The 23,629-nt window shown below is 42.6% G+C and overlaps 1 protein-coding gene across 1 annotated transcript; it reads right to left on the bottom strand.

Moving 5' to 3' along the window:
* Positions 1–18,639: 18,639 nt before the first annotated feature.
* Positions 18,640–22,512, bottom strand: LOC124697646 (chloride conductance regulatory protein ICln-like). The gene is made up of 7 exons (XM_047230203.1): positions 22,201–22,512; positions 21,989–22,112; positions 20,672–20,789; positions 19,912–19,971; positions 19,757–19,840; positions 19,603–19,679; positions 18,640–19,120 (listed from the first exon to the last, which is right to left on the bottom strand). The coding sequence occupies exons 1-7, from the start codon at positions 22,359–22,361 to the stop codon at positions 19,052–19,054; spliced, it is 693 nt and encodes a 230-aa protein (XP_047086159.1). The 5' UTR covers positions 22,362–22,512; the 3' UTR covers positions 18,640–19,051.
* Positions 22,513–23,629: the final 1,117 nt, after the last annotated feature.

The following is a 23,629-nucleotide window of genomic DNA, read 5'->3' on the forward strand; positions in this document are numbered from 1 at the left end:
GCCGCCAGAGGGGGGCCCTGTGGGCCCCAGATGATAGGGTGGCGCGGCCTGGGCCCTGGCCGCGCCCCCCTATAGTGTCGGCACCCCTTCGACCCTCCGAGGCTGCCCTTTCGCCTATATAAAGCCCCTGCATCGAAAACCCTTACAGAGAGAGCCACGATACGAGAAAAGTTCCAGAGCCGCCGCCATCGCGAAGCCAAGATCTGGGGGACAGGAGTCTCTGTTCCGGCACCCTGCCGGAGCGGGGAAGTGCCCCCGGAAGGCTTCTCCATCGACACCGCTGCCATCTCCACCGCCATCTTCATCACCGCTGCTGCTCCCATGAAGAGGGAGTAGTTCTCCATCGAGGCTCGGGGCCGTACCGGTAGCTATGTGGTTCATCTCTCTCCTATGTACTTCAATACAATAATCTCATGAGCTGCCTTACATGATTGAGATTCATATGATGATGCTTGTAATCTAGATGTCATTATGCTAGTCAAGTGGGTTTTACTTATGTGATCTCCGGAGACTCCTTGTCCCACGTGTGTAAAGGTGACAAGTGTGTGCACCGTGTGGGTCTCTTAGGCTATATTTCACAGAATACTTATTCACCGTTATGAATGGCGTAGTGAAGTGCTTATTTATATCCCTTTATGATTGCAATGTGTTTTGTATCACTATTTATCTATGTGCTACTCATGTGATGTTATTAAAGTAGTCTATTCCTCCCGCATGGTGTAATGGTGACGAGTGTGTGCATCGTGTAGTTCTTGTCGTAGATTATGATCATGATCTCTTGTAGATTGTGGAGTTAATTGTCATTATGATAGTATTGATGTGATCTATGCCTCCTTCGTAGTGTGATGGTGACAAGTGTGCATGCTATGTTAGTACTTGGTGTATTTTGCAAAGATCTATTATGCTCTAAGGTTACTTAAACATGAATATCGAATGTTGTGGCGCTTGTTAACTCCGGCATTGAGGGTTCGTGTAATCCTACACAATTAGTGGTGTTCATTATCAAACAAGAGTATATGTAGCACAAAGGAAAGAGAACTTATTTATTATGTGATCAATGTTGAGAGTGTCCACTAGTGAAAGTATGATCCCTAGGCCTTATTCCTAAATACTGTTATCGCTGCTTGTTTACTGTTCTACTGCATGTTTACTTCCCGCAATATTACTACCATCAACTGCACACCAGTAAGCTATTTTCTGGCGCCGTACTACTGCTCATATTCATTCATACCACTTGTATTTCACTATCTCTTCGCCGAACTAGTGCACCTATTAGGTGTGTTGGGGACACAAGAGACTTCTTGCTTTGTGGTTGCAGGGTTGCATGAGAGGGATATCTTTGACCTCTTCCTCCGTGAGTTTGATAAACCTTGGGTGATCCACTTAAGGGAAAACTTGCTGCTGTTCTACAAACCTCTGCTCTTGGAGGCCCAACACTGTCTACAAGAATAGAAGCACCCGTAGACATCAGGCGGGAAGGGGTAGAGGCCACCTCTACATGGTCCGCGGAGCAGGCTTTTCCTCGTTGCTAGATCCTTGACAACAAAAAAAGAAGGAAAATATTCAACAGATACATCATTATCATTGGTCAAACGATGAGTAGAAATCAGGTTTTTGGTGATCTTTGGGACATGGAGGACATTACGGAGTGCAAGAGGTTTTTCAGCGGAAGTATTAACAGAACTTTGACCAATATGTTCGATGTGCAAACCTGCGCCGTTGCCAACTTGGACGTTGTCGGTGCCGTTGTAGCGCTCGCGGAAGGAGAGGCGATCTAGATCGCTTGTAATGTGGTCCGTCGCCCCGGTGTCCGAGTACCAGTTCGGATCTACCTGGTACCCAGAGCTTGTGCCGGCCACATTGGCCGATGGCTGCTCTTCTTCTCCATGGAAGGTGGCGTCGAAGCGGCGGAAGCACTTGAGGGCCACATGTTCAGTCTTGCCGCATACCTGGCAGATGGATCGCGGCCTGTTGCCGTTGCCGCCGCCACCACGGCGACCGCCACCATCGTTGCGTCCTTGTCCGCCGCCTTGTCCGCTGTTGCCACCGCCATGTCGTCCGTAGCCGCGGCCTTGGCCTCCGCCGTGCCCGCCTTGGTAGCTTCCGCCGCCACCACGTCCTTGCTGCCGGCCAGACCCGGCATAGTTGGCGGAGGAGTTCGACCCGATCTGAAGGTCGGGCGGGTTGTAGACGGCCTGACGATGCTCGAAGCCGACGAGGTAGGAGTACAGATCGTCAAGGGTCAGGTCCGCCTTGACATTGAGCGCAGAGACGAGAGACTCGTAGTCTGCGCCGAGGCCAGAGACGATGTAGGCGATCACCTCGTCTGCATGGAGAGGGTGACCGATCACGGCGAGAGTGTCCGCCAGCGTCTTCTTCAGCTTGAAGTAATTTTGCCCGGTCATGTCGGGCCTCTTGGGCGTCGCCAGCTGCGCGCGGATCTGGTTCAGGCGCGCGCGAGAGCGTGAGGCGAACATACGCTCCAGCTGCCCCCATGCTTCCGCTGCGGATTCCGCAGCCATGACGTGGGGCAGGATGTCCTCCGAGACGGTAGCCAGGATGCCGCCGAGGATAGCCTGGTCTTTGGTGTACCAGGTGATGTGCTCCGGGTTGGCCACCTGAGCGGTGACGGCGCTATCTCCCGTGCCGGTAGTGCGTGCAATGGTTTTGGGAGGCGCGAGCTCCTGGCCATTAACGATGCCAAGGAGCTGATGGGTGCGGAGGAAGGCGAGGATCTGGGCTTTCCACATGAGGTGGTTTTCAGTGGTGAGGCGGACGGTGACTACGGAGGAGATGGGCGGCATGGCGGCTGGGATCGAGGAAGGAGTGATCGACATTGGTCAGATGGGCTCTGATACCATGTAAACGTAAAAAGAGAGAGAGAGAGAGAGAGAGAGAGAGAGAGAGAGAGAGAGAGAGAGGTTTAGGCCTCGATGATCAACAGACATCGGGATCCCTCGTTTATATATAACTGAAGACTTGATCTACAAGATACAATCATAACAATACAACAGCTCGTACTTATCTATACAGCTAGCCTAACAGACCATCGTATCTATCTCTAGGCAGGTACGCTAACATCCAAAATTTAGTTTATTACAAGGGATCGACTGTTGGAGATATGCCCAAGAGGCAATAATAAATGGTTATTATATATCTTTGTGTTTATGATAATGTTTACATACCATGCTATAATTGTATTAACCGAAACATTGGTACATGTGTGATATGTAGACAAACAAGAAGTCCCTAGTATGCCTCTTAAACTAGCTTGTTGATTAATGGATGATTAGTTTCATAATCATGAACATTGGATGTTATTAATAACAAGGTTATGTCATTGTATGAATGATGTAATGGACACACCCAATTAAGCGTAGCATAAGATCTCGTCATTAAGTTATTTGCTATAAGCTTTCGATACATAGTTACCTAGTCCTTATGACCATGAGATCATGTAAATCACTTATACCGGAAAGGTACTTTGATTACACCAAACACCACCGCGTAAATGGGTGGCTATAAAGGTGGGATTAAGTATCCGGAAAGTATGAGTTGAGGCATATGGATCAACAAATGGGATTTGTCCATCCCGATGACGGATAGATATACTCGGGCCCTCTCGGTGGAATGTCGTCTAATGTCTTGCAAGCATATGAATAAGTTCATAAGAGACCACATACCACGCGTACGAGTAAAGAGTACTTGTCGGAGACGAGGTTGAACAAGGTATAGAGTGATACCGAAGATCAAACCTCGGACAAGTAAAATATCGCGAGACAAAGGGAATTGGTATCGTATGTGAATGGTTCATTCGATCACTAAAGTCATCGTTGAATATGTGGGAGCCATTATGGATCTCCGGATCCCGCTATTGGTTATTGGTCGGAGTGAGTACTCAACCATGTCCACATAGTTCACGAACCGTAGGGTGACACACTTAAAGTTGGATGTTGAAATGGTAGAACTTGAATATGGAATGGAGTTCGAATATTTGTTCGGAGTCCCGGATGAGATCCCGGACATCACGAGGAGTTCCGAATGGTCCGGAGAATAAGATTCATATATAGGATGTCATTTTATGTGTTTGAAAATGATCCGGTGCATTTATGGAAGGTTCTAGAAGGTTCTAGAAAAGTCCGGAAGAAAGTCACTTTGGAAGGCGGAGTCCCGAAGGGACTCCACCACCATGGCCGGCCAACCCTAGGGGGTGGAGTCCCAGGTGGACTCCACCTAAGGTGGCCGGCCACCCCTCCCAAGGGAAAGTGGGAATCCCACCTCTAGTGGGAGTCCTAGCTTGGGTAGGTTTCATGTCATATGGAAGGTTTTGGTTTGGGGTCTTATTCGAAGACTTGTAGACCAACTCTTGGGTGTTCCACCTATATAATGAGGGCCAAGGGGAGGGGGCCGGCGACCACAACAAGCCACAAGCTGGCCGCACCCTTTGAGGCCGGCCACCCCCTCTCCCAAACCCTAGCCGCCCCACTCCTCCTTCTTCCCCGCACGCTTAGCGAAGCTCCGCCGGGATTCTCCACCGCCACCGACACCACGCCGTCGTGCTGTCGGATTCAAGAGGAGCTACTACTTCCGCTGCCCGCTGGAACGGGAGGTGGACGTCGTCTTCATCAACAACCGAACGTGTGACCGAGTACGGAGGTGCTGCCCGTTCGTGGCGCCGGAACCGATCGTGATCAAGATCTTCTACGCGCTTTTGCAAGCGGCAAGTGATCGTCTACCGCAGCAATAAGAGCCTACTCTTATAGGCTTTGGAATCTCTTCAAGGGTTAGTCTTGATCATCCCCTCGTTGCTACCGTCTTCTAGATTGCATCTTGGCTTGGATTGCGTGTTCGCGATAGGAAAATTTTTGTTTTCTATGCAACGTTCTCCTACAGTGGTATCAGAGCCGTGTCTATGCATAGATGGTTGCACGAGTAGAACACAATGGTTTGTGGGCGTTGATGCTCTTGTTATCTTTAGTTGAGTACTTTGCATCTTTGTGGCATAGTGGGATGAAGCGGCTCGGGCTAACTTTACATGACCGCGTTCATGAGATTTGCTCCACGCTCGACATGCAACTTGTATTGCATAAGTGGCTTTGCGGGTGTCTGTCTCTCCTACTATAGTGAAGATTCAATTTACTCTTCTATTGACAACACTAGTATCACCGTTGTGGTTCATGTTCGTATGTAGATTAGATCTCACTCGAAAACCCTAAACCACGTAAAATATGCAAACCAAATTAGAGAACGTCTAACTTGTTTTTGCAGGGTTTGGTGATGTGATATGGCCATGATGTGATGATGACTATGTATGAGATGATCATTATTGTACTGTGGCAACCGGCAGGAGCCTTATGGTTGTCTTTAATTTTCATGTTGAGTAGTATTTCAAAGTAGTTGTAATAGTTGCTACATGAGGTGAACAACCATGAAGCCGGCGCCATGAACCTTGACGCTACGCCGACGATGATGGAGATCATGCCCGAAGATGATGGAGATCATGTCCGTGCTTTGGAGATGAAGATCAAAGGCGCAAAGACAAAAGGGCCATATCATATCACATATGAATTGCATGTGATGTTAATCCTTTATGCATCTTATTTTGCTTAGATCGCGACGGTAGCATTATAAGATGATCCCTCATATTAATATCAAGATAATAAAGTGTTCTTCCCTCGTATGCACCGTTGCATTGTTCGACGTTTTGAAGCATCTCGTGATGATCGGGTGTGATAAACTCAACATACAACGGGTGTAAGCCATGTTGCACATGCGGAATACTTGGGTTTGCTTGACGAGCTTAGCATGTACAGACATGGCCTCGGGACAATGGAAACCGAAAGGTTGAACACGAGTCATATGGATGATATGATCAACATGTTGATGTTCACCATTGAAACTACATCATCTCACGTGATGATCGGTTTTGGTGTAGTGGATTTGGATCGTGTACCACTTTACAACAATGAGGGATGTTGTATTAAGTGGGAGTTCATTAGTAATTAGATTAAAACATGAACTAATTATCATAAACATAGTCTGAGTAGTATTTTGAATTAATTTTGTAGTATTGGCATCCGTTTACTACTATGCGCTAGTCTTATAATTGAGATAGAAATACCGTTAAAATCTGACTAGAAACTTTACGGATTAGTACCGTATTGTTAATGAATCAAGAAATGATTAAGTCCTATTGCAAACATTTAGTGAAACTCACTTTGTTGATTCAGAGAGCTATGGTTTCAATTAGTACCTAAAGTTATCTTGTCTCCGTGAAACTTGAAGTTCAAATCTGTTTGAAAAGTAAGGAGCTGAAAATTTAGTTTTCGAAATAATCAAGGTATGAGATATATGTGATATCTAAGACCTTATTGCAAGATGATAGAATATAATTTGGTGAGACTACATAAACTCATAAGTTTTATGGGAATGTATGAAGGTTGAAGACGCCAGGCGTCACAATCCTCCAACTATTGGAGCACTAACGATATTCGCATATCCATGAAGTTATCATCCTTAGTATGCACCGTTGCTAAGACTCGTCGTATCGAAGCATCACGTGATGATCGGGTGTTATAGATTCTACGTGTGCTTACAACGGGTGCAAGCCAGATTTGCACATGCGAATACTAAGGTTAAACTTTACAAGCCTAGCATGTATAGACATGATCTTGGAAAGTCGTCATGAATTGATGGATAAAAATTATGAGTGAAATTGTTCATCAGATTACAAAGTTACTAATAGTGAAATCTGCAACACTTGTCATATGATGATCAACTTCAGAACCTCAAGGTTATTGGTATTTGACCAACAAACCTAGAAGTTATTGATGTTGAAATGTTTTTCTGAATAATGAGGAAAGCTAAAAGAGAAACTACAAAGGATATTTTGGCAGAAAGAAAAGAAAAGACTAGAAAGTCTAGCTCAGGTGTATATAAATGATATACATGTTATGGTTGTATTTCTAGTTTGATCACACAATGAAATTCTTGGGTATTAGTACCATATTGGTTGGTATGAAGTGTCATACAAAACAACACAATACAAGAATACAATGGCCTAAGTGACTGACAAGAAATATGATAGAAATGCACGTCAAGAACAAAAATAAAGTGTTATTATGTTCGTCGTTGGCATTCTATCTAGCCCTTAGAATTTATAATAAAGAACTTAATAATTGTTATTTTGCTCTGGTCAAATGAAAACAATGAGTTGTTCAAATTATGACATTACTCCATGTACAATGGATAAGTTATTATAAATCTTAATGGTGAAAACACACATACATAAACACTGACGCTAAAATGCCATAAGGCAAATGATTTGAATTCCACTTATTTGTGGAACCGCTATTTAGGTCATGTTAGAGAGGAATGCATGAAGGAACTCCATGCAAATGGATTTTTGAAGTCATTTGATTTTTGAATCATTTGGCGCTTGCAAATCTTTTCTAAAGAGAATGACTAAAATACCGTTCATAGGCCAAGAGTTGAACGGGCAACTAACTTAGTGGAAAAATACATGATGATGTATGTGGTTCACTGGGCATAGTTGTGTGCGGGAGATTCTTCTACTTCATGAAAACTTCCAACAATGAATTGAGTATATATGTATATATTCGATAAGGAAGAAGTTTAAAACATTTGAATAGATTCAAATAAATTTCAGCATGAAGTGGAAATCATCGTAATAGAAAAGTCAAATATCTATGATTGGATCATAGTGGAAATATTTGAATTACGAGTTTTAGCAAACATCTAAGAGAGTTATGAAGTTGTTCTACAACTCACGTTTCTTGGAGTATCATAGTGATGATGGAGTATCCGAGAGATGTATCCAAACCTTGTTGGATCAATGATATTGATGCCATTATATTTTTGTGGATTATGCTTTAGAGACTACCGCTTTTACACTGAATAGAGCATCATCATGATCCGTTGAAATGACACCATACGAGTTATGGCATGGGTATAAACCCTGATAGTCTTTTCTTAAATTTTGGTATGCATAGCATAAGTAAATAAGTTTACAACCAAAATCGGATAAATGTCTTTGTTGGTTATCCCAGAGATTTGATTGGGAATTCTTTCCACAAGACAAAGACAAAAGTGTTTGTCAATGTTTCTTATTTCCAAGAAATTGTTTCTAGTGAAGTATTTGAGTGGGAGGACAATATAATTTGATAAGGTTTATGAACCTGAGCATAATGATCAGAGTAGCGCAAGCATCGGAATTTGTTTCGGAAGCGGCCACGACGATCATGACTCCCATGACTACAAAGTGTTTTAGCCATGGAGATCGAAGTACATATTGAACCTTGTAGGTATGGTTTACTTTGTGATCAAATAAATGATTTGTGAACAAAGGATTGATTTTGAACAATGATAAACCAACTATAAACAAAGAAGTTATGATGGGCCCTGACTCCGTTAAAATGGTCATGCACCATGAAATCCAAGATAGATGAATACTTTATGAAAGTAAATGGATCTATGAAATTGATAGACTTGGATGAAATATCCTTGAAGAAAGCTTGACTTATCGAAAAATTGTTTACGACAAAGTTCAAAGAGTTGAATACGATAAGATTAGATCTTCCGTAGCAATGCTTATAGTCTATGTGGATTATTCTAGTAGGATGGCAAAATACATTACTTATCAGAAGTATGTATTAAAGGTGTATACAAAGATACAACCAAGAGTTTTGCTAGTCCGTGGAAAGGTATACGAACTTCAATTGGATGAAGTAAGTATCACGGAGTTAGAATCTTCACCAGATGAAATAGTCAAAGAGTTTTTGATTTCATCAGAGACGATGAAGAGGCTTGCATTTGCAAGAAATTAAGTGGGAGCGCTAAGACACATTTATAATACTTTATGTAGGTGACATATAGTTGGTTATAAATGATGTAATTATATACTTGATTAAAAGGTTTCATTGAGAATTTACTTCAATGAAAGGATATGGATCGAAACAAATTTAGTGTCAAGATCTATGAAGATAGATTGAAACACATAAATAAGTTTAAGTCAAAGTACATATGATGGATATTGAAGTAGTTCAATATAGAAATATTAAGAAAATGTTCTTGTCATGTGAAGGTTTAACAAGACTTGAGTGTATCTGACACTCAATGAGTAAAAACACATGAGTGATTATAGATCACGAATAACATGTACACAATCAGATATCATGTGCTATAAAGTGTTATGAGCATATACCGAATGATTCATATGATGATCATTGAACGACAAGAAGAATATCCTTAAGTACTTTAGAAGAACTAAGGATATATATATATATTTTTGTATGAAGAAATGACAAACAAATCGTTGTAAGGTGTTACACCGATATTGGTTTTGTCACATATAAAATATAATTTCAAATCTCAAATTAGACTAAGTGTTGTTTAAAAGGTAACACAATGAGCTAGAAGTTGTCTATGCTAGATTTAGAAGAGTTCTAAATATTGTGATGGATTCTACAAAAGAAGGCAGAATATGTCATTGTTTTGACAATGACAAAGGATGTTAAGTCAGGAGGTTCTTTGAGAACTTGGTGTAGTTCCGACAAAGTCGTAACTTTGAAGCTATATTGTGTGTGACAATATTAGTGACATATTTCGGACCGCGGAATTAAGGTTCCACCGGCAGGACTAAGCATATATGCCGACTCATTTGGAAAATGAGTGATGCGCCGAGACGCATATGAATTGCAAAATACATACGTTTCTCGAGCATGTCGTAACCGTTGACTAAAACCTCTCCCGTGAGCAAAACATGATAAAGCACCGTAAGGCCAAGGTGTTATATCTTTACATATGTAAACTAGATTATTGACTCTAGTGCAAGTGGGAGACTCGTTGGAGATATGCCCAAGAGGCAATAATAAATGGTTATTATATATCTTTGTGTTTATGATAATGTTTACATACCATGCTATAATTGTATTAACCGAAACATTGGTACATGTGTGATATGTAGACAAACAAGAAGTCCCTAGTATGCCTCTTAAACTAGCTTGTTGATTAATGGATGATTAGTTTCATAATCATGAACATTGGATGTTATTAATAACAAGGTTATGTCATTGTATGAATGATGTAATGGACACACCCAATTAAGCGTAGCATAAGATCTCGTCATTAAGTTATTTGCTATAAGCTTTCGATACATAGTTACCTAGTCCTTATGACCATGAGATCATGTAAATCACTTATACCGGAAAGGTACTTTGATTACACCAAACACCACCGCGTAAATGGGTGGCTATAAAGGTGGGATTAAGTATCCGGAAAGTATGAGTTGAGGCATATGGATCAACAATGGGATTTGTCCATCCCGATGACGGATAGATATACTCAGGGCCCTCTCGGTGGAATGTCGTCTAATGTCTTGCAAGCATATGAATAAGTTCATAAGAGACCACATACCACGGTACGAGTAAAGATTACTTGTCAGAGACGAGGTTGAACAAGGTATAGAGTGATACCGAAGATCAAACCTCGGACAAGTAAAATATCGCGAGACAAAGGGAATTGGTATCGTATGTGAATGGTTCATTCGATCACTAAAGTCATCGTTGAATATGTGGGAGCCATTATGGATCTCCGAGATCCCGCTATTGGTTATTGGTCGGAGTGAGTACTCAACCATGTCCACATAGTTCACGAACCGTAGGGTGACACACTTAAAGTTGGATGTTGAAATGGTAGAACTTGAATATGGAATGGAGTTCGAATATTTGTTCGGAGTCCCGGATGAGATCCCGGACATCACGAGGAGTTCCGAATGGTCCGGAGAATAAGATTCATATATAGGATGTCATTTTATGTGTTTGAAAATGATCCGGTGCATTTATGGAAGGTTCTAGAAGGTTCTAGAAAAGTCCGGAAGAAAGTCACTTTGGAAGGCGGAGTCCCGAAGGGACTCCACCACCATGGCCGGCCAACCCTAGGGGGTGGAGTCCCAGGTGGACTCCACCCAAGGTGGCCGGCCACCCCCTCCCAAGGGAAAGTGGGAATCCCACCTCTAGTGGGAGTCCTAGCTTGGGTAGGTTTCATGTCATATGGAAGGTTTTGGTTTGGGGTATTATTCGAAGACTTGTAGACCAACTCTTGGGTGTTCCACCTATATAATGAGGGCCAAGGGGAGGGGGCCGGCGACCACAACAAGCCACAAGCTGGCCGCACCCTTTGAGGCCGGCCACCCCCTCTCCCCAAACCCTAGCCGCCCCACTCCTCCTTCTTCCCCGCACGCTTAGCGAAGCTCCGCCGGATTCTCCACCGCCACCGACACCACGCCGTCGTGCTCGTCGGATTCAAGAGGAGCTACTACTTCCGCTGCCCGCCGGAACGGGGAGGTGGACGTCGTCTTCATCAACAACCGAACGTGTGACCGAGTACGGAGGTGCTGCCCGTTCGTGGCGCCGGAACCGATCGTGATCAAGATCTTCTACGCGCTTTTGCAAGCGGCAAGTGATCGTCTACCGCAGCAATAAGAGCCTACTCTTATAGGCTTTGGAATCTCTTCAAGGGTTAGTCTTGATCATCCCCTCGTTGCTACCGTCTTCTAGATTGCATCTTGGCTTGGATTGCGTGTTCGCGATAGGAAAATTTTTGTTTTCTATGCAACGTTCTCCTACATCGACTAGGGAGCAGTCGACTGAGATATTATTATGTCTCAGTTGATCGATGACGCGCATGCACAGCAGCATGTGTATCCATGTTTTGCTAGCTAGCAACCTACATGTACGGATGTACGTGTTGAAGAACGTGACTTACAGACTTTTAATTTGAACGAAGCTAACTACAATAGTTTGGATTTCACTTAGCCTAGTACTAGTACTTGAACGAAAATTAAAATTAAACATGCTTTAGACATTTTATAAAATTTAGTTGAAAAGAGTGAGTGATTTGAAATACAAGAACAAGCAAAACAAATTACGGATTTGCTACGTCTTAGCCGACTGAGAATTTCTTAAATCGCGGTGATCCACAACAAAGTGTTTAAGTTTCACTTTTTTTGTCAAAAAGTGCAATTGCCCTTTTCTGGCACAAAAGTGCAACTGGACCAAGTTACACTTTTTTATTTGACTGAAACTTAGGAAAATCTTGCTCGGCTAAGACATAGACAAACCCAACCTAAAAATATAGGAAAAAATATAAAAACCAAAAAAATATGCTAGTTGCACATTTCTTTAGAAAAGTGTAACTGGTATCAATAGTCGGTTGCTAGTTGCACATTTCTTAGGGAAAAGTGGAACTCAAAATGAACATTTTTTATGAAAAGTGGCAACTCACATCAAATACATGATGCTAGTTGCACAATTCTTGAGAAAAAGTGCAACTTAAAATATAAAAAAACAGATCAAGTTGCACATTTCTTATGAAAAGTGCAATTCACATCAAATATAGGATGCTAGTTGCATATTTCTTGAGAAAAACTGCAACTCGAAATGAAAAAGCTGATGGAGTTGCATATTTCGTATGAAAAGTGAAACTCGCATCAAATATAGGCTACTAGTTGCATATTTCTTCAGGAAAAGTGCAACTCATATTGAAAAGTTACATATTGTTGGAGAAAAGTGCATCTCACATAGAAAACTTCTAGTTACACAATTATTTAGAAAAGTGTAACTCGTATCAATAAATAGTTACTAGTTGCATATTTCTCGAGAAAAAGTGCAACTCATATTGAAACCTGATACGGTTTCATATTTCTTTTGAAAAAGTGCAATTCATGAATATAGCTTGCTAGTTGCGTATTTCTTGAGAAAAGTGCAACTAGTGTCTAATTTTTTTTTGCTAGTTACACATATCTTCTCCATCAGATAAAATTGGATGTTGATCAAAAAATTTGAAAAATGGTTCGACAAGATAATAAATTAGAAAAAATAATTGTACTTTTGTCGACAAAAAGTGCAATCTATTTAGATGGCAAAAAATGAAAATAGAAAAAATGAGGTATTTGCACATTTTTTTAAAGGCGCAACCACAGAAATGAAACAAAAATATACAAATAATGAGAAAGAAGGCAGAAGAAAATAAAATCAGCACAAATGCCCTATCATTTGTTCTTTGTACTAAATGGAAACAGAGCTAAAAATATAACAAGCTACCGTAGACAGTGAAAACAACGTGAAGAGGTTGTCCTAGTGGCTGAGGTGTTGCACCCCTTTTCTATAGGTCTTGAGTTCGACTCTGCGCGTCGCTCCTCTCGTGTAATAATTTTTCTGCCTGTTCGCGAACTGTGCACGAATCTCAAAGGTTGATCCAACGGTTCTCAAGGTCGACTGAGACATAAGGAAATCTCAGTCGCCTGAGATTTAGCAAAACCGTTATTAAAATCACATATCACCAAGGGCCAATACATGATCAACAATCTAAAATATATATCCTACCAATATCTGCAATGTTGCTAGTAAATTTCGTATTGGACAACTTATTGGGGTTGCTTGTAGAAAATACGTGACCGATGTTAAGATTCATGCACTAGCCACTTGAACCAAAAGTCCGAACTGATGGAAAGGGCTAGGCAATCTACTTATACACTTCACAACACCCCCACTCGCGTGTGACGGGAGAAGGGAAAGTCAACACGTGAAAGAAGAAGAGCACACCGAAACTCAGCGGTGGCTAAAGAGGGGGGCAACAGCAATTTTTAGGCTTAATTGCGAAAACCATGTGAAAGCCAGGATTTGAACTCGAGACCTGGGGCTCTGATACCATGTTAAGATTCATGCACTAGCCACTTGAACCAAAAGTCCGAACTGATGGAAAGGGCTAGGCAATCTACTTATACACTTCACAACAACCGACAAGCTCAGGTCATCACAATGCAGCTGTTGTCTAGGGTGGCAACTGAAATCTTCGACGATCGTCAAAGATGGATGCCATGAAGGAAGCTGGATAATGGTTAAGAATCTTACTTAATCTAGGGAGTAGTATGATCGTGGAAATAATGGGTAGGGAGTTTGCGGGAAAAGAGAGATAGAGAATACGGTGTTCAAAGATGTTTTCTGTTGGTTTTTGTTCTACAAGAAATGCCCGAAGAATTAGACATTTTAGCTCTTTCGTTTTGGTTCCTTCAATTTTGATGAAAAGTTTGTTGGTTCCTAGTAGTTTGGTTGGAAGAGCTTTGAGAAAATCTGCAATTTGGAGTAAAATGTTGTAATTATCGTTTTCATTTTCATTGAAATAGGGGGCGGGAGGACGCTCAATTCGAAAAAAAATCTAAATTAAAAAGGAAAAACATATATGTCGATGTTGAAGTCGCCTAGTATGCAGTCATCCAGCCATCAGTAGCAGCTAGAAAGCATAGAGTCCAATTGATCCAGCGGGAGTAGGAATCTTGTATATATCTACAAAATACAAAATCAATATCATTAGTTAGATAATGAAATATATTTTCGTATGGTATCTATAAAATATTATATTTATTGACAGATTCTTCTAAAACTTTGGTCAAACTTTACTTACTTTGACTTAAAAAAAAGGTTTAAGCTTTGGAATGGAGATAGTATTGTTGTTCCTCGTTCTTTGCTTTTCCAAAAATAGAAAATGTCACTTTTATGAAAATTGATCTTTAACCCGAATAGTGATTTAAAAATACATATGATCAATTTCATATATACGACCTTCATGAATTCGTGTTTCATGAAAAGGGTCATGTCATCTTCATATTGTAGAATGGGTATCTTCCCTTTCGACAAAGTGATAATAAGCACCCCCGCTTTACCATCCTCCATTCTTCATGTAATGAGGATGACTAACATATCGACGATTATGTTAAATAAAATCGGGGATAAAGGGTCACATTTGCGCAACCTCTTTCTAGCTTGAAAAATGTGTCCAATGTCACCTCCCACACTCTCCCGAAATCAAGTCACGCAAGTGGGATCAAAGCCTTTCATTTTCATTCTAGACTAGAGCCATATGTGTCGCCGTGAGAGGGGTATACACGATGGGTATCGCTCAACGGAAAGAGAGAGAATGCCGTGATACGCACTCACATCATGTGCATAAGCTGTACGTACTGCTGATGATGCGTCGTGCTTGGAAGCAATGAACACTATAAAATTGTCCAGTGTTAGGATACTGTTTTCCATGATTACCAGTCCATGATGATCAAAGAAGTATGGGGACGGCCATCATGTGCCTGAGTGCGTGTGAAGGTTAAGCCTTTGACTTGACGGTGAAGCGTCACCGGTCCAAGTGGTAGGAGGTGGCGGACTGGCGGTGCGGCGTTGAACATCAAGTTCCATGCCAGATCAGAAGAAGATCTTGCGAATATGCTATCAGTTGAATAACGCTCCCTCCCCCAATATCGAGACGGGGAAAGGTGAAAGAGCTAGATCGACGTGCGAGTTTTACCGTACCATGCGCATGCGTCGGCGCGCGACGCGTCGCCGTGGCGGCGCCGGCGGGTCGCGGTGGTCGGCCTCGGCTGTCGTCGTCGGTCGGCTTCCTCCCCGGCCGCTATAGGAATGCCCAACCGATCGTGCACGTACTTGTCTTCGAGTAGGTGGGCACCTACACGTTCCCATACGGCCAAACGAGGAGGATCAGCAATGCGATGTCCTCCGCACGTATGAATCTCCGGAACCAACATATTCTCCGCTGACGAATGAGTGGCAACCACCTCCGGTCTCGATCCGACATTTGTGCATTGCAACTTTCCAACGTTGCAAGAGACGACCCATACATAATTACATACCAAACAAAAGATCATAGGGTTAATCCATTTTTCCTAGTTCAATGGGAAAAATACAATTAGGGGCCGTAGGTAAATTTAATTTGAAAAGAAAAGAAAAGACAAGGGGAAGAAAATTCTATTCACTCCATTTATTTTCCATCATAAAATTATGTAGGAGAGGTGGCCAAGCGGTTGAAGGCGTATCACTAGACCTGCTATGTAGACTTTGTCTACCGACGGTTCGAATCCCTCTCTTTCCGTTTTTCTTCATTCATCAATGCTAAAGATCACAACACCACCCATGCCTGCATCCTCTCCGCCGCAGTCGGAGTCTTGCCAGTCGCCGCAGCCTATTGTGTTGGCTGACTCTAAGTGTGAGGACATAGATGAGTTCTTGGCTCCGGTGTTGCAAATCACGGAAGAGCTACATGTGTTGCGTGCGGATTCTCCTGTGGTGCTTCCTTCGGTGTTGTGCTCTTTTGAGACCTTGGAGATGGCCATGACACCGCAGTCGGAGCCTTGCAAGTCCCTCGACTCTTTGGGCCATGGAGCAGTGTTGGTTCCTAGCTCAGATGCTCGTTTTGCAAAGGAGCTTTGTGGTTTGCTCGCTATTTTGGAGGCGGCTAGTCCTGGATATGGGCAAGGAAATTGCTTGCGTCTTAGCAGGTAAAGCCTCAGAGAGCATGATCAAGAAGGTGGAGAAGTCTCTTAGAAATGTATCTATTAGAAGGATAAGGAGGAGAGCCGTAACAAGGGAAGTTTGAGTAACTGCTTAAGTGATGGACTCATTTTAGGTTGTCATGTCCTTTTTTTTCGACGTTGTGCTCTTGGGTTGTCGGTTCTAGTTGGTTTTAGAGGTTGCTTTTTTTTTATTATTCTCTTGTGGGTGTGCTCTTGGTGTGGGCTTGGCCCTATTGTTGTAGGTTTTCGCACCTTCTTCTTAATTAATAGATGAGGCAAAGCTTTTGCCTCCGTTTAAAAAGAAAATCACAACACACATACCTGACATTCACCCTTTGGGAGGCTTCACGCCATATCTCTTTACCAAGAGAAACACATGCCAATGTTAAAGACGGTAAAAATACAGAGTGCTCAACTTGATCCGGAGCATAATACTTCAGAGAATTCCTTATGTACCTGGGAGCACAACGGCTTGTTATGGATCAAAATGTGAGGGAATATCATTTCAACTGGATGGAAGAGAGAATCAGGGATGCCGAAACAAATAGATGGTCTTGTGTAAACTGTGAAGCGGCACGTCGTCATTCACACATGAGATGGAGGCGATCTGCTTCGCCGGCATAACATAAGGAGGGGCATTTTTTTTGGATGCAGAACTTAAACCGTAAGTGCGGTCATTCCTGATGAAAGTGCAAATCTCATGTCTTATTTAGAGAAAAAAAAACTATAAGTGTGATCGCTCCTGATGAACAAATCAGAATGTGATGGATGGTCTCTACATACGTGCAAGTAATTGCTGCCAGATATTAACGGGAATTTTCTTGACATTGGTTTTCTGAACCCAATATTACTTATTCTGGACTTAAGTTGTATAGATGCATGATCTCTAAGTTACAGATACTTTGAGAGGGGGAGGGGTTCCTCTCAGACTGTTTATTTGAAAGATGTCATTTTTGCCTAAGCGGCATACTTGGATTTAAGTAATATGATCCATACATACGTGAATCCTCTACCTGTAAAAAAAGAATCAACATTTTCAGAACGCTAGAAATAGGAATTTTAGGCTAGAAAGTTATCAGGTTCACAAGCACCTAATTTACATTGCGTATTTTCGTCAGATTCCCTTTTCTTTACAGTCCTTAGAGCATCTCCAGTCGCGTCCCCCAAACGACGTTTGGGGGACGGCGGACAAGAAATGGGGAAAATCGCGTTCCAGTCGCGTCCCCCAAAGCTAAATAGCGCCTCATTTTGTGTCCGGCGTCCCCGGTAGAGACTCTAACATAGAGTCTCTACCGGGGACGCCGGACACAAAATGAGCGCCCACATGCATGCATGCAGCCCATTGTCCCCACATGCTAGTCTCTTTCCCCACACTTTCTCTCACCTACTTTTCCCACATGGGGTGGTCCCTCTATTAAAATGCATGCATCCGGACGCCGTTTGAGGGACGTGGCTGGAAGAGCCTCTTTTGCTGCAGATTTTTTGTCTCTTTTGGTCCGGCGCGGTCCCAAACGTCCCCCAAATCATTTGTGCCGGACGCTTTTTGAGGAACGCGACTGGAGATGCTCTTATGCCACCGTACATGGTACACCGCGGCAGCCGCCAGCGCCATGTTTCCAATTGCCATTGCTTTGCTCTCTCCGTCTCTCGGGGAAGCTGTATTCTCCATTATCTTGCTCAGTCGCACCGGTGTGGCTGAGGTCTTTTCTGCTACGGTCGTTCAACTTGCCCAGCCAAAACCAAACTGAACCTAATTATCGGGTTCACGAGCACCTAATTTACATTGCGTATTTTCGTGCCGGATATGAGCAGATTCCCTTTTCTCTTGGGACAGCTTACGGACTTACAGTCCTTGATACCACCGTACATGGTATACCGCGGCAGCCGCTAGCGCCATGTTTCCAATTGCCATTGCTAATTGCTTTGCTCTCTCCGTCTCTCGGGGAAGTGGTGTTCTCCATTATCTTCCTCAGTCGCAACGGGTTTTTCTTGCTACGGTCGTTTAACTTGCCCAGCCAAAACCACACTGAACCGGCCGAGTTTTCTTCTCATCTTTCCTGCAAGAATTCGTAAGCTCTGATTATAGCCATGCAGCAACACACAACTTAGCAACCAATTTACTTAATCTCCAGCTTTTTTCCTCGTACGTCATGCACCAATTTGTAGGGCTGGAGTAATTGATTACCTGTAAACTACGCCATGTGACCATGAACGAGCATGGTTCAGACGTTCGAGCTGGAAGCCGATCAGGTCGACAGTGATAATAGCCAAGCAGCAACACACAACATTTGCACCCAATTTCCTAAAATCTTGAGGTCCTAAGTAGTACATAGCACCATAATATACAAGGGAAAAGAGTACATGTTTCTTTCCCCCATCCACTCCCTTCTATTTTGTTAGATCAAAAGTTACTGAACCCCATCCATTCAGTTCTCCACCAAGCTCTACATGTTACATTCTTGACCAGCAGCAAGACCTTCTCTCACAGACGTTACACCATCGATGCAAGTCTACACGGTTGCCCTTGACTCTATAGCATCCAGAAAGGACAAAAGGAAAGTGTGGAGGAAACAGTATGAGGCCAACCACAGCTGCACCCACAGTGATCTTCACCCAAACTAATGACATGCCCCTCTCAAGGAACATGATAGGTAAGACGAACATATATCAGCTTTAATGCCCATTTTCGCGGACCTCCTCATCTTCATCTGCATCCTCGAAACGCTGGTCGTTGATTTGAAGCTGCGGGTATAAATAACAGTAGTATTAGCTGACAGTTGACCATTGGCACAAAGATAGGCTCTAGAGTCATGGTTCAACAAAATTGCTATGGAACAGAAAACGCATGTCAACCTTCCACTGAATGGCTTCAAATTTGCTACCAAAGTGAATTGACTATCACATGCCAACAAATCCATAAGCATAATTGCCATGGACCGTGTAACAAGTTGTCTTTACAGCTAAGTAAAGCAACTCAGATATACCCACAGTTATTGGGGGCCTCTACACACATCTTAGATATTGGGGCCTCCGTTACAGCAATTAAAAAGATTTGGTAATCATCAATATTTCAACACTGAGTGAGATGTTAAACCCCAGGACATTGTCAGGCTTAGAACCGAATAATTACCTGGCAATCTACAATCTACCCAGCGCCTTGTACATTTAACTAGTTAACAATAAAATTTGAAGAATGTAAGAGAACAAATCCAGCAAGCACATACCTCAAGTACTGAACGACTGAGGTCAGATCCATCATTTTCACCTATCGGGTTGGGAGTAAAAAACTCTGGATCAATTCCTGCATGAATGGTAAGATATCAAAAGTCAGCTCAAACATTAGTAGAAATGTAAACAAAATATACTGTGTAAACTTACCATCAACCATGATTTCATCACCATGAATCCAGCCAGAATCAGTCATATCTTCACCGTGGAACCAACCATCCTCTTCATTTTGTTCTGGAATTTTAACGAACACACAGGTTAGCACAGAATTTCTGAACTATTTATCTGAAACTTAAATTACTTACCAGCAGTAGGATCAGGGTTCAGTTCAGCACAATGGCAGAAGGCATCAAAAAGTGAATCCACTGAAGTTCGGTCAAGGATAGCAGGAATTAAATAACATTTCTGTTTCAAGAGCTACGTTGTTTGCTTGAATGATTTGAACTAAATTAAGTTCTAAAAGCATACATCTAACAACTGGATTTTACAACTGACTTCGCAGAATTCCAATCCAATAGCTAGCCAAACAACAAAATATCCAAAAGCACTGAGATTAAGTCCATTGCAATGCCAAAGAGAGCAACTGGATTTTACAATTGATCCCATAACTAATTTGATTGCATAACTGCTTTAAAAAGTTGCGTCAAATCTTTCAAATAATGTAAGAATTTTTGTTAACTACTACTCACTAGTAGCTATGTTATACCTTGGTTTTATCCATCTCTTGATTTTCAGGAAATAGGACACACTTCCAGCGCTCTGTCCATGCATATGAACTCAAACATACTTGCAACGCTTCTGCGTGTTTTGCAATTATAATCTCTTCAGTCACTAGAACATCAAAGCTGCCAGTATAACAATAACAAAACAACTGCAGTAGAACCAGAAACACATAAACTTGGGAACTGTAGTAAATCTCGAAGAAGAAAGAAACTGCCTCAGAAGGCAGCTTCAAGCTGTCCAAAAGTTTTAACAAAGAAATCAAAAGGCAATTGACCGGCAGCACAAAAGCATCACCCATTAAATGGGCAGAAAAATGAGACAAACTATTATAGAAAAAGATACGTTGGGTAGCGTCTGACAGTATAATACGCATCTCCGAGATCTTTGCTAGCTGTAATTCACTAAGTGGTTCAGTGTCTAAGTCACCAGCCTCTTCATCAGAGCCAGCTTCAGCTTCAATCTATAAAGCAAACAAGCAGGAGAGTGCACATTAGAACTAGAGTTTAAATGAATGGAGATAAAAACTGCTACCTACCAACAGAGGAGTGAACACAAAGAGCAGATACAGAAACAACCAGGAAACAAGATAAGTGTAGCAGAGCATGCTTATGTCGTTTTTACAAACACTACATTGATTTTGCACACAAACAAAGTCTATTTCTCGTTTTTCAACTTCAATAAACCACACAGTAGGCCTGATACAAGTCCTGAGACACTAACAACATCAAGCAATTGGTGGCAAATGGGCAAAGGTTAATAAGAGATAAAACAGGTCATTGGCTTGCTACTACCAAACTGACGAGTGACCACAAAGAGTAAATTCAGAAAGAACCACGAATCAGGGTAAGTGTAGCAGAGCAAGCTAGAGCGGTATTTACCATCACTAGATTGATTTTGCATACAAACAAAATCCAATTACCGCTTTCAGTTTCAATCATCCACACAGTAGGCCTGCTACATGTCCTAATATATACTAACAGCATCAGTCAACTGGTGACTGACAAGTGAGCAAAGGTAAATAACAGATAAAACAAGTAGCCATATTAGGTGACCCATATGCATATTATAGATTCCTAGTGTTCAACCTTATTATATGGAGTTCAGCCCAATCCAAAAAAAAAAAAAAAGTGGAAATATATTAGCCGAGCTGCGATTTGGCAAGTACTTGAGCTGACCAACCAGACGATTCTGACCAGTCAGATGTCTCACATTCTGCATCCCACTAGACCAAGCAACACTCCAAAGGCCTATGGTGCCAAACAAAGTGTTATGTTACAGCTAGACCTACCACTAAAATTATCAGAGATGAAACAAATCAGCGGCATGTTAAACAATTCATACACAAAATGACCTAGGTGTCGTATTCCATTACCTACCACCCAAAGCTCCTTTTGCCTCTAAACTACAAGGCAATAATTAACAATAAACAGCACAAGAAAGGCGTTCTACTCCCAAACGAACCCACTGACAAGTGTGCTGTGAGCTGAGATGAACAACCAATCGAACCACCAAAACTGAAACACCAAGAGGACCAGAGCAATGAACCAGCATCAAAGAAAACAAAAATGGTGAAACACGAGAGCTTAAGCCGATCAACCATTTCGCCAAATTAGTCACCAACACAACGAAATTCCATAGGGCGGCTGTATCCCGAATCACCTGCGTGTAGAGGCACGGCGAGGGGTACGTCTCCGGGTCGCGCGACACGGCGTGGAGCGTGACGTCCAGGAACTCCGCCGCGTAGCCCTTGCCCTTCTCCGCCTCGCTGAGCCAAATCACCCTCCTGAAAACGGGACCCCGAAACGTTAGGGATCAGAAGAGATGGCCGGCGAGCGGCAGTGGGGGAGTTGCGGGAGCCAGCAGGTCGCTACCTAGTGGTGACGAAAAGGGTTCCCGGCGGCTCCGGGGCGCGGCGGCCGAGGGCGACCGAGGCGGCGCGCTCCACGCAGACGACCTCCTCGCCGGCGGCGTCGTCGAGGCGGGGCGTGCCGTCTCCGGCAATGTCGGCGAAGATTTTGAGGCCTGGCGCCATGGGACGGTGCTGGGGATTGGGATTGGGAAGAAGCAGAGCTAGGGTTTCGGGCGTGCGAGATTTGGGGATGGATTGTTTTGAAAGGGTTTAGCGGTTCGTGAAGTGGAAGACAGCGCTGTGCCTGTGTGCTGACTGCGCCATACCCGGGTCTCCTGGGCGTAGATATGGGGACTGTGGCTGTGGCATGGCCCAAGCCACTCCGTTATAAAGGCCTGCAAAACTGATTCAATGCTGTTTCAGAATTGCACCTTCGTGTTTTTTTAAGGGTTGCTCGTGACGTCGCCTACAATCCCTTCAATTAAAAAATATAGTTTCAAGGAGTTAAGTCATTAGGCCTTTTTTGAATTTTATGTCTCTAATTTTTTTTAGATATGAATATACCAATAACTAAAATGTGTCATCAGTATCTAGACAAACTAAGACATCTATTTTTAGACGTAGTTAGTACTTATTGGAGTACTAGAATCCTTGGAAATATATCCTATGTTGGCTCTTTGATTAGGAGTATTTCACAGAAATATTTAAGACAACTCCAACAACTTGAAAATAATCTTGTGTCCATGTAACATAATCATTACAAAAGTACAACACTAAATCGTGTAGAATTTGAATAGGCATGACACTGTAATCATGCATTTTTTCTGTTGATGCATTTTATTTATTTTTAACAATTAAATTGGCCCTCGAGGTCCTTATTCGGCATAGTTTTACAAGGATTTCAAAACGTTATAGAATGTGGAGTAACGTGGAGAAATTCTTGTACACCGCAACACTTTAATGTCAACCTTGTAATACCAAGTGTGACAAATAATGACCGAACCCTTCGTCTTCATCACCATGTTGCCCCCCTCTTCCTTGGCCCTTGTTGTAGCCTTGCAACATCCTCGCCGTATCTCTCTCCCGCTTAATCCACCACCGCATGTGTAGACAGTCAATCGCTCATCGTAAGCCGTTGGATATAGAAAATTCACCGGTCATCACAAGCTAATGAAAATGTCAAGTCAAGTTATAACCATGCACTACAAAACATTCGCCTAAGCCGAAGCATGGCGCCCTCCTGCCCTCTTCCACAACATCTCCTTTCGATCGGACATCATGTAACATCCCAAGTTTTCATCAATAAAGAAATAAGGAGAAGAGAATTTCAAATACTCAATTTTTGCAACAAACAAAAACTTTTATTACACATATAGTGCTACATATAGCTTCATGCATAGTGTGTGCATCTTGTGTGCAATTGCCATGATGAGTGTATTGGTGTTGATCAA

The sequence above is a fragment of the Lolium rigidum genome, chromosome 3 (assembly GCF_022539505.1).
Source record: "Lolium rigidum isolate FL_2022 chromosome 3, APGP_CSIRO_Lrig_0.1, whole genome shotgun sequence".
NCBI lineage: Eukaryota > Viridiplantae > Streptophyta > Magnoliopsida > Poales > Poaceae > Lolium > Lolium rigidum.

Coding starts and splice junctions, on each gene's coding strand:
- LOC124697646 (XM_047230203.1), bottom strand. CDS start 22,361: ATGGCGCCAGGCCTCAAAATCTTCGCCGACATTGCCGGAGACGGCACG. Junction 22,113..22,200: donor ACCCTTTTCGTCACCACTAG/GTAGCGACCTGC, acceptor TCCCGTTTTCAG/GAGGGTGATTTGGCTCAGCG. Junction 19,121..19,602: donor TCAGTCGTTCAGTACTTGAG/GTATGTGCTTGC, acceptor TTATACCCGCAG/CTTCAAATCAACGACCAGCG.